The sequence below is a fragment of the Pelobates fuscus genome, chromosome 9, assembly GCF_036172605.1.
Source record: "Pelobates fuscus isolate aPelFus1 chromosome 9, aPelFus1.pri, whole genome shotgun sequence".
NCBI lineage: Eukaryota > Metazoa > Chordata > Amphibia > Anura > Pelobatidae > Pelobates > Pelobates fuscus.
In genome coordinates, this window is record NC_086325.1 from 127,238,615 (window position 1) to 127,251,182 (window position 12,568).

The window sequence follows — 12,568 nt, forward strand, 5'->3', positions numbered from 1 at the left end:
GTTGATAACTCCGGAGCAATATATCATCTCCTATGACCAACACTTGATGGACCTTACTGATGGGTACACAACCTCACTTTACCGGTATAATTTGATAATAGTTGTTGTGGACATTTCAGAACTCCATACATCCTCCATTTCGAACCTCTCCTCCATACAATAGATAAAGACCTTAAGGCATGGACTAAGCTGCAATTTGGCTGGCTGTGCAACATTGACATCCTGAAATTGAATATTCTACCTAAAATACTATACTTTTAAAAAACCCTTCTCATACGAATATGGTTATCAGCAAAAATCATCACAGTTTTATGAAGCACAGGTCATGTCAAACTAACTTGATTGCGTTCTACGAAGAAGTAAGTAGAAGTATAGATCAGGGTGTTGCAGTGGATGTGATCTATTTGGATTTTGCCAAGGCATTTGATACAGTTCCACACAAAAGATTAGTGTTCAAACTCAAGGAAATCGGTCTCGATGAAAATGCTTGTTCTTGGGTAGAACATTGGCTTAAAAACAGAATACAAAGAGTTGTTGTTAATGGTAAATTTTCAAGCTGGACAGAGGTGGCAAGTGGTGTCCCTCAGGGGTCTGTTCTGGGACCCCTTCTATTTAACATTTTTATAAATGATCTTGAAGACAGCATTGAAAGTCATGTTTCAGTGTTTGCAGATGACACAAAACTTTGTAAAATAATACAATGTGAGCAAGATATTACTTTGCTGCAGAAGGATTTAGATAGACTGGAGGACTGGGCACTCAAATGGCAGATGAAATTTAATGTTGAAAAATGCAAAGTTATGCACTTCGGCGTAAAGAATACACAAGCAACGTATACCCTTAATGGAAGTGAATTAGGGATAACAACACACGAAAAGGACTTGGGAATTGTTATAGACAACAAACTATGCAACAATGTGCAATGTCAATCAGCAGTGGCCAAGGCCAGTAAGGTATTGTCATGCATGAAAAAGGGCATTCATTCTCGGGACGAGAATATCATTTTGCCTCTCTATAAATCACTGGTAAGACCACATATTGAATATGCTGTGCAATTTTGGGCACCTGTTCTAAAGAAGGATATCATGGCACTAGAAAAAGTGCAGAGGCGGGCTACAAAATTAATAAAAGGAATGGAACATATCAGCTATGAAGAAAGGTTAACAAATTTAAACCTATTTAGTTTAGAAAAACGTCGCCTGAGAGGGGATATGATAACAGTATACAAATATATTCGGGGCCAATACAAACCATTGTGTGGAAATCTATTCACAAACCGGACTTTACATAGGACACGAAGCCATGCGTTTAGACTGGAAGAAAGAAGATTTTGTCTAAGGCAAAGGAAAGGTTTTTTTACTGTAAGAACAATCAGGATGTGGAATTCTCTGCCTGAAGAAGTGGTTTTATCAGAGTCCATACAGATGTTCAAACAGCTACTAGATGCATACTTGCAAAGACAGAATATTCAAGGATATAATCTTTCAATGTAGGGTAATAACTGCTTGATTCAAGGATAAATCTGACTGCCATTCTGGGGTCAAGAAGGAATTTTTTGTCCTAGCTTGTTGCAAAATTGTGCTTCAAACTGTTTTTTTTTGTTTTTGGATCAACAGCAAAAAACAGGTGTGAGGAAGGCTGAACTTGATGGACGCAAGTCTCTTTTCAGCTATCTAACTATGTAACTATGTAACTATACAGCTCCCTAACTCCTTCTTCACTAGAATCAGACAATTATTCACTAAATTCAGGTGGGCACACAAACACTATCCTATGACTTAATAACATGACCAAAATCACAGGGGGACTCGGAATGACCAATATAGGGTTATACCACAGAGCTATATTGCCCGCCAGGATCTATGAATGGACCAAACCGAAACCTCAGACACAATAGGTGATATTGGAAGACTTGTTCTTTCAAATACCACTACACATGATTCCCTGGCATAAAACTGGAACTACATTCATTCTACAACACCAATCCTCACACCCTACCATCATGCCTACTCTTCACATTTGGAACAACATCAACAAGTTACCCTGTATAGCCTCATATCCCTCTCTCCTATATCCACTGACCAGTAACCCGCTATTACCACCTGGAATACACACACGCTCATATGACTCATTTGAAGGGGTATCACGTCCCAAGTGCAGCCCCTGATCTGCCTACCTCCATCCTGCTGCTACATGCTGCTTCATCCTGCTACTACATAAGGAACTCCTACAGACAAAGTGAAGGACATCTACAGTGGATGAATCCACCCTTTTCCTACTTTCAGGAGAATTTATACATTATGATTGTCCATCAGGAGGCCTCCTTGTTTACTTTTGGGTGAGATCTAACCTAGACTTTATTATAGAACATGTTTTGAATATATATTAAAATGTAAAAATTAAAAAATGATAAAAAAAATTATATATATATATATATTTATATATATATATATAAATATATATATATTTTTTTATTATTTTTTTATAATTTTTTAATTTTTACATTTTAATTATTTGTTTTGATTTTTTTCTGTATTGGATCTACCACCATACACTCAGGATTGGGACAGATCATTACTGACATCTGTGTGCTCTCTATTTATCCTAGTTATTTGCTTTGTGCAAAGGAACTGTTGGCAGGCAGTATTTTAATTGTACAGTATATGTACATCTGTTTGTACTTTAGTGTATAGAGTTATAAATACTTATGGTGATTTGGCACTAAGCACTTTAAGTAATGTTTCGCACGTTAAATTTGGTGGACTAGTTATGTCAACCGGGGTATAGATTTATCTGTACATAGGATCAATTAGCACTCTTTCCTATACCACTATGTTCTGTTAATAAACTAAACTTTTTTCTATTTTGCTATAAAATTGAGTGTGGTATCATTTTGGTATTATGGTATTACACACCCACCAAACTGCATAACCTCTTCCCTAATACTGTAGACACATGCTGGAGATGTAATCAACCAGGGGGAACATCAGCACATATATGGTGGCAGTGCCCACAAATCTGAACATATTGGACAAGGATAGGGTCAATGATAAAGACCATAGTGGGAATTAATATGACCCCCTCAGACAACGACTCTATTCCACATACAACAATCCACATATCCTAAACCTCAAAGAACCTTGATTGTTAACTCACTGACGGCAGCTAACCTTCTCATTCCAGCTAAATGGAAGAGCGTTCTTCCCCCGTCACCGAGGGAATCGATACAGAAGATTAAGTCGATTACGCTGATAGAGGAAATGTCACGGCTCCCAGTGATTCTGTCGGTGTGGTTGCACATAAAGTAAGCAACCACGCCAACAGAAACAAATTTTACTTACCTTGTTCGCGGCAGATCACTACCCCACTTCCTTTCAATCCCCAGCGGCTGCAATGCTCTTAAGAGCGCCGACTGCTGCGGTTTGGATTTTTGTAATAAACTTACCTTCGCCCACACTAGGGTCCGGTTAAACGTTATCCTTAGTCCTATGTGTGATACTTTTTCTGCTTGCTAGATCAGCTAGTAATCCTGACATTACAACATGGCCATAGATCCTGCAGAATTGTGTCAGCACATAACAGCTTGCAAGAGAAAGCTAGGGAAGAATGATTACTGTGTATCAATTTGCCCAGGCTTTCAGTACACTTCTTATTCAGATGGCTCATTTACAGCATGATTTTCCTCCGACTATTTCACCTCTGCCTAGTGTACCTCCACCTATAGTATATAAGGCACCTATTATCTTCTAATCTCCTCCTCCACATTATGATAGTAATATTCAAGAATGTCGGGGATTTCACAATCAGATTGAGTAACACTTTGAGGCCTCACCAGGTCTTTTCCCACGGATAGAGCTAAAATTGGGTACTTGATGAACCAACTTAAAGGTAAAGCCTTAGCTTGGGCCAATCCATTATGGGAAAGTAATAGGAGCATTGCTTATAATTACCAGAAATTCCTTGCAGAATTCAAATTAACGTTTGAACCACTAGGCAGGGAGGATGACGCTTCCACTGCCCTAATGCAAACAAGGGAACCGGTCTGTCTTGAATTCCGCACCTTGGCTTCTGAGGTAGACTGGACTAATAGCGGATTAATCTCTGCATTTAAAGAGGGATTATCCGAAGCTATCCTTGATTAAATTGCTGCCAAAGATCTACCTAAGAGGTTAAATGAATTCATCACATATGTGATGCAGATTGATAACTGAATTAGGAATGGGGAAATTACTAGAAATAGAACCAGACATATGACTGTCATTGGCACCTTGTTTCTTCAAACCTCTTGTCCCTGGCCTCTCTGTATAGTCTGAACCTATGCCGTTAGGGGTTACGAGACTGTCAGAGGCAGAGAAACAGTTAAAGAGAAAGGAGGACCTTTGCTATACTGTGGCAAGAAAGGACATATGAGAGATGCTTGTCCCATATGTCCAGAAAACATCCGACCTAAGAACCTTAAGGGTCTTAGGTGTGATAGATATAGAATGTGACGGCAGATAAGAACCATTCGGCCCATCTAGTGAGCCCAATTTTCCAAATATTTTCATTAGTCCCTGTCCTTAGTTAGGATATCCTTATGCCTATCCCACGCATGCTTAAACTCCTTTACTGTGTTAACCTCTACCACTTCAGCTGGAAGACTATTCCGTGCATCCACTACCCTCTCAGTAAAGTAATAATTCCTGATATTATTTTTAAACCTTTGTCCCTCTAATTTAAGATTATGTCCTCTTGTTGTGGTAGTTTTTCTTCTCATAAATATAGTCTCCTCCTTTACTGTGTTGATTCCCTTTATGTATTTAAATGTTTCTATCATATCCCCCCGTCTCATCTTTCCTCCAAGCTATACATATAGCTTTGGTAATACCCAAAGTAGATTTCTCCTTGATATCACTGCCCTTTGTAACAAGAAATGCTTTTCATGCAAAGCCCTGATGGACTCAGGTGCGGCAGGAAACTTTATTGACATATATTTTGTTTAAAAACACTTCCTACCTATCAAGGAGAGATCACCACCTCTGGCTGTTGAGGCTCTTGACGGAAGACTTCTCTCTCAACCTCTGATTACCCACAAAACCATGCCAATTAGCATTACTATAAGAGCTTTACACAAGGAAGATATGACACTTCAGATAACTGCTTCCCCTTCTTGTCCCATCATATTAGGATTTCCATGGCTCATCAAACACACCCCTCATTGACTGGGCAAAAGTAATTACCCATTACTAAGAGAGTGGGCATTGTTACTTTGTCTACTTCTACACCTCAGACTTCTGAAATTCCTATTCAGTACTGGGAGGTAAGAGAGGCGTTCAGTTAGAGTCAGACTAATACTCTACCTCCTCACAGATCTTATGATTGCTCCATAGATCTGCTACCCAGCATTATGCCCCCTAAGAGGGCAGTATATGCCTTCTCCCCGCAGGAAAGTAGAATCATGGAAGAGTATATCAAGGATTCTTTAATTAAAGGCCACATACGCAAGTCATCCTCACCTGCTGGAGCAGGGTTCTTTTTTGTATCCAAAAAATGATGGAGAATTACACCCATGCATTGATTATAGGGCATTAAACAAGATTAGCATAAAAATGCCTATCCCATTCCCCTTATCTATGAGTTGTTTGACAGACTACAGGGTGCTAAGATATTTACTAAACTTGATCTTAGGAGTGCTTACAATTTGGTAAGAATTAAGAAGGGTCACGAGTTGAGAACAGCATTTAACAATAGAAGTGGGCACCATGAGTACCTTGTCATGCCCTTCGGCTTATGCAATGCTCCAGCCGTATTTCAGGACTTTATTAATGATGTGCTCAGAGACTACATTTATTATGTTGTACTAGTATACCTGGATGATATCCTTATTTATTCCCCCGACCTCCAGACCCATCATAGACATATCAAACAAGTAATGCAAACTTTGCTTAAAAATGGTCTTTATTGCAAACTCGAAAAGTGCATATTTGACCAAACGGAGGTACAGTCTTCGGGCTATAATATCTCGGCCTCTGGTTTTCAGATGGACCAACGCAAACTAGAAGTCGTTCTACACTGGCCATTACCTAATGGGTTAAAAGCCATTCAAAGATTTATTGGGTTTGCCAATTATTATAGGAGATTCACCAAAGGTTTCTCTTCGGTGATATCCCCCATCACCAATATGACACATAAGGGGGCTAAATGTACTAAATAGTCTAAAGAAGCTAAAGTGGCCTTTGAGCTTCTTAAAAACTTGTTTGCATCTGCTGACATATTGGTACATCCTGACACTAGCAAATCTTTCATACTTGAGGTTGATGCCTCCGAGACAGGGGTTGGGGCTGTTCTTTCCCTTGCGGGTACTTCTCAAGAAAATTATCTCCAGCTGAGCGTAACTATGATATTGGTAATAGAGAATTGTTAAGCCATTATACTAGCTGTAACAGATCACCTGGCACCCCGACAGGGTACCTCCGTTGATGGATGCTCCTAGTTCTTCCCGAGGGCTCCAAGCACTCCACTTGACACCATAAGCACCGCAGACCCCACAAACCGCCGCAGCTTGTTTAGGGTCTACTACTCACCCTGGACCTACGACAAGGCTCCAGGTTCCAGTGGGTGAACCTCTCTTCTTTCAGAGAGCGAAGTAGGAACAAGCTCTTAATAGTGCTTAGTGATTATAGCCAGGGGAGTATACAGCGTATAGCAATCCCCCAGTGTAGATGCAGCCTTTTCCCCCACACATGAGACAAGGCTCTATGTTGAGGGTAAAACAGGAACTCAGCCGTCTGAGTGTTTATTCTCTCTTATATACAGGTTTTCCCACAAGGTTACCACCCACGTGGACCTTGAGGTACACAGGACACAGTTACAACAGCCAATTAATACATTACAGTACAGTCAGACACTCCCAGCTAAGGCATACAAACCCTCCCCTCTGCCTGTGATATAATTACTAAACACAATGGGCTTACTTAATTACCACAGGCATAAAATATAGAGTTTTTACCCAAAACACAGAAACACCCCAAAACAACAACATATCCCCACAAATTATACATCCCTTGATAGCCCTGATCTGGGTGAACAACAAATCCAAAAATCACCCAGATCAGAGCAGGAGTTCAGGAAATTCCCGGACGTCATATTTGACCGACCGCAAGCATGGATTTCCTGCACAAAACAGTTCCACACATTTAGGCTGTGCAGACGGTCTATCTTCTCCTCTATCCTGGAGATAATTGGCTTACGTGGGTGTGGTAACTTAATTATCTCCAGGTACAGGGAATATCTCTAAGTCACAACTATTACAAAAACCACAGAAAAATATATAACTCTTATAATACAATGTTTAACCTATATGTCCAACATATCTCCAGAGAGCTTGGATCTGATCGCGCAATATGTACGAAAAGCACTCAGATGAATACAGTTGGAACGCCATGTGGTTAAACAATAGCAAGGGCTGATAAAGGAGATTGAGGAGGGACAAAGCAGCCAGTTTCAACTGGTCCAGCAGTGTCCTTGGAACAACGCCCTGCTGGAGAACAATAAGGGGGAGGGGAAGAGACACATTTCCAATGGATTTAAAGCCCAAACAGACTTTTTAAATGGCAATACACCCCAGGGGCCATAGTCACAGGGCAAAAGGCCGGCAAACAGGCCCCTCCAAAACCCAGTGGCGAGGTTATTTTCGCCACACTAGCGCTTAAGGAATGGCAAAATCTTTTGGAAGGTTCCAAGGACCACCTTCTGATCATAACCGATCACAAGAATCTGGCATATATTGGTGATGCCAAACGACTGTCTTCTAGACAGGCTAGGTGGTCTTTGTTCTTGTCCCGCTTTATTATCGCGTACAGACCTGGTCCCAAAAACATTAAAGCTGTCGCCTTATCTAGGCAATTTGACATTAAATCACAACTAGAACAAGAGACGTCCCCTATTGTTCTTCCTGAGTGTATCATTGCATCCATTGTTCTTTCCTTATAATCCCCTCTACTTTGTACTATCATGGCGGCTCAATCCCAGACACCTTGCAATAAACCTCTAGATAAATTGTTTATTCTGTTGCTTGAAAGAGGAGGTGTTGAAGGAATTCCACAACAACGTGACTGCTGGACATCCGGGTAATATTAAGACTATATCCACTGTCTTGAGATCATTTTGGTGGGATTCACACAGGAAAGATATCAAAGAGAAATATGTGGAGGCCTGTTCTGTTTGTGCAGTTTCTAAGGTTCCTCATAAACTTCCATGTGGATTGTTACATCCACTTCCTGTACCTAGTGTTCCATTTTTCTCATTTGTCTATGGATTTCATCATTGAAATTCCGAGTTCTAATTGTTATACCACCATCCTTATGGTGGTGGACCACTTTTTCAAAATGGCACATTTTATTCCACTGAAAAAATTGCTGTCTTCCCAAGATCTGGTTCAGATATTTATACGCGACATTGTCAGACGACATGATATTCCTCAAAATATTGTATCTGATAGGGGTTCCCAGTTTGTGTCACGATTTTGGAGAGCATTCAATAAACAGTTGGGTATTGAATTATCATTTTCTTCTTCTTACCATCCCCAAACCAGTGGTGTGGCTGAGAGGGCTAACCAATCATTAGAACTGTATTTACGCTGTTTTGTGAATAGCATGCAGAATAACTGGTCTGATTTGCTGCCCTGGGCCGAATTTGCCAGGAATAATGCTACCCATGACTCGTTCGAACATAGTCCTTTCTTTGTCAATAACGGTCGTCACCCTACTGTTCTACCTGCTGTATTCTCTGACATGGCTATCCCTGCTCTGGATGATCGCCTTACTTCCATTAGTGAGACTTGGAATAAGGTTCACTCCGCTCTTGAGACTGCGGCTGCTCGTTTCAAATTTCATGCTGATAAACGACAGGGTGCCAACTCCATTTACCAGGTGAGTGATCGGGTATGGTTTTCCATACGCAACATCAAATCACAGTTCCTAGCATGAAGTTTGCTCCCAGATTTCTTGGCCCATTTCGTATTTTTCTGAGAATTAATCCTGTGTCTTATTCCCTGGCTCTCCCCACCTCTCTGTGTATACCTAACGTTTTATGTATCCCTACTGATACCCCTTATCTGTAAAAGGTTTACCACCCCTTCTGACCCTTTCCCTCCTTTGGTTATTTCTAGACAGGAGGAGTATGAAATCTCCTCTATACTCAACTCGAGGGTCTCTCTCTGCAGCATTTGGTTGATTGGAAGGGTTATGGGCCTGCTGATCGTTCTTGGGTTTCTGCTTCGGACACACATGTGGGCCCCAAACTCCATTCTTTCCATGCCAGGTTTCCCCTCAAGCCTGGCCCTGCCCACCCGGTGGGTGGTCTTCAAGTGGGGGGGTACTGTCACGGCTCCCGGTGATTCTGTCTGCTTGGTTGCACATAAAGTAAGCAACCACGCCGACAAAAACAAATTTTACTTACATTGTTCGCGGGAGATCACTGCCCTCCGGTCTGGTTCCCAGCGGGTGCGATGCTCTTCGGAGCGCCGACCGCTGCGTTTCAGATTTTTGGTATAAACTTACCTTCGCCCACACCAAAGATGGCGCCAATGTGCGTGCAAGCCAATTACTGCCAAAGGAAGGGCAGTTAAACCCAAATTACCTTTCTGTCAGTGCTGTGTCATGGTTTCCCTTTGCTGGTTATACAAGAGTGTGTTCCTGATCGTATTATTCTGGTTTTTTGACTTTGGCTTAATTTTGACTTCCCTGATTTCTGGTATCCTTGACTTTTGGCTTTCCCTCATCGTTGTGTCTCATTCTGTATCCCTGACCTTGGCAAGTATTTTGACTATTCTTGGGTTCGTTAAGTCTGGCCATTCTAAGGTCCGGTTAGACGTTATCCTTAGTTCTAGGTTTGATACTATTTCTACGTGCTGGATCAACTAGTAATCCTGACAGGAAATCACTGCCTCCATGTCCAATAAATACCATACATGGGAGCCATGGGGTTGAAACCCCCAGAGACACCTAAAGTAATTCAACTAACTGATTATTACTTGCCTCACTGCACACTCGTACTCTTCTGTTGCTATAGGTATTGAAAAAACACCAAAAGCTGTTTTATTGGTGACCAATATGATATATTGGTGACCAAATTAGTTGATACCCCCCTCCTGTCTCTTCCCACCCCTCACCCGGCAGGACAATACAGAGATTTGAATAGAGTTTCTGAGACTGACACAGTCTGTATAACTACAGGTAATTTGTGAGATAGCACGCTATTTTGTCACACTTATAATATGCACAAGTCTAAGTGCAGTTGGCCACACCCACTGGAGGGCCATGTTGACGATCGAAAGCGAGAAACCAGCCAGATATAGGTGAGGCCAATGTATGGGTTAATGCCTTTGCAATGTACTTCCACATAATAACACAATATAACGGTGGAACCAATGTGCACCAGAAGATTTGGTGCATCATACTAGTGTGTCACACATTTGAACTTACATTGCATAGTTGAAACTAACAAATTATAAATGTACTACTATTCCTACACGGCATTGATGTAACTACTAAGTCAGTTCCTTGACAATGATGCAATTTATACCTTTTCCTGTACAATGTTACTACCATCTTGTAATGAATATCTTTGTACTCATTTATGATATACAATAAAAAGAAAAAAAAAAAAGAAAAAAAAAAAACTCCAGTACTGGAACAATACTGGAGGTGCCTGAAATAGATATTTCATGGGATTGTTGCATAATAAAGAAATATTGGAATGAAGTTCTAACAAATATAGCAAAAATAGCCAACATCTCAAAAGCATGATCCATTCCAGAAATTTCCTTCCATTTATCACCATGCCATTACTGTGCCAGTATTACCATCATTGTTCCTACCTTTTAGGTTTTTTTTGCTTATAAAAGTGCAATAAAAAATATAACAAACAAAATAAAGTCACTGCATAAATACATAATCTAAATGGTTATAAATGTATAAACGCATAGCAAAAATGCCAAAAAAGGCATTGATCAAAAACTCTGTGCATCTCAAAAGGGCCTCGGCCCTTAAGGGGTTAATGAATAATCGTGCTGCAGTAAAAGATAAAAATTATGTTTGTAATCACCTTTTAGTTGCAAAGAGATCTTGGAGCCCAAATCTAACCAAAGCTCTTTATTTCAGAAATAGCTGACAGAATCTATACATTTTACAATGGCTATACTAGTGGAAAAGAGCAGCAAATGGCATACAATACCCTGATGGAAGTTTCAGCCTCTATGCTACTCCGTGTTCAGCATCACTACAACTCCCTTTATGAGAAATTTGGTGACTTTGTCTGGCGCAGTGAAGATGAACTTGGACCGCGGTGAGGGATTTAATTGTTTATTACATTATGTATCACTATTGTTGTATTGTGATAAATACTGGCATAGTTACTAGTACTATTAGCTGGCATTAACAGTCATTTGTTTCAGTTTTTCTAACTTGAACAGTCAGGGTGTAAGATAAACTAGATCTGAATAGAATAAACCTTTATTTTCACCTTTAAATTCTGAATGCCTGGGGGGCGGGGCCGGCCGCCGTGCTGAATGGACGCACAGAGGAAGAGCTCCTGAAAATCTACTAACTTTAAGCTCCTAATAAGCCTGCAAAACTATTACCTGACGACTGACAGCTTCCCATCGGTGCAAGAAGCAGCCCTGGTCCCGAGGAGAGGCTTGCCGCGAGGTTTTAGTCCCTCGGTGGGGCGGTCTACGTCAAGGTAGATGGGGACCGCTCGGGCGGTGAGTGGGGTGGACGGCCGCTGCCCAGCTATCCTGCCCACCAGCGGAACGGCTGAACCGGGAAGCTAGGGGGTCCGGCCCTGTCCCCCTCCCCTTGGGCCGGCGGGGGTGATCCCGGCCCTCCACCCTGTGATCCATCGGAGCGCCATGACACCAACGAGCACCCGCTCCCAAAATGGCGGAGACCGCATGGCAAACAACCCGGGCGCGAAAACAAACGGACATACCTTCCCCTCCTGATGCCGCACTCTGCATGAAACGGCTCCAGGGATTCAACGCCAAAAGCCCGCAGATGTCAGAGGGTAATGACCCCGAAACGGGACAGCGCTACCAGGACCTGGTTCACCCTGCCATGCCGCTTCACCTCCTATGGGAGGGTAGAAACGAACAGCCTAACACCCTAAAGTCATCATTCAGGGACTATGGAAAACAAGGGGACAGCACTCCCCCACGGAGGGAATATTGCCTCATTAAGCAAACATCGAACAGAAGTATACCTGCTACCGAAGTCATCATGCCTTCTGTCCCATCTTGGCAGGCTGCACAGCATACGGACGGGCTGCCCGACAAGCCACCACGGACCATCAACTGGCTGATACTGGGCTAACATGGGATGGACATTTTAGACAAGTGAAGCTTGTCCTCAGTATTGATGTCACTAACATGATCTGCTTTATAGGTTTAAGCTGCGTAAACTTTACAGATAATATGATATGCACTGCTTAATTTAGCTAATCATCCCTGGCATAATTTTGCTTATTTGATCTTGGGGAACAGACCCTGAATAAGGTTAACTCTTTGGTATAACTTGGTTTCCTTCTTCAT

The 12,568-nt window shown here is 41.6% G+C and overlaps 1 protein-coding gene across 1 annotated transcript in view; it reads left to right on the plus strand.

Annotated features, from left to right (window-relative positions):
- Window positions 1-12,568, plus strand: part of ASTN2 (astrotactin 2) — a 925,983-nt gene that overhangs the window by 867,122 nt on the left and 46,293 nt on the right. Inside the window, exon 20 of the mRNA XM_063432386.1 lies at window positions 11,142-11,325. Coding sequence (XP_063288456.1) covers window positions 11,142-11,325 — 184 coding nt within the window. The remainder of the gene's footprint in view (window positions 1-11,141; window positions 11,326-12,568) is intronic.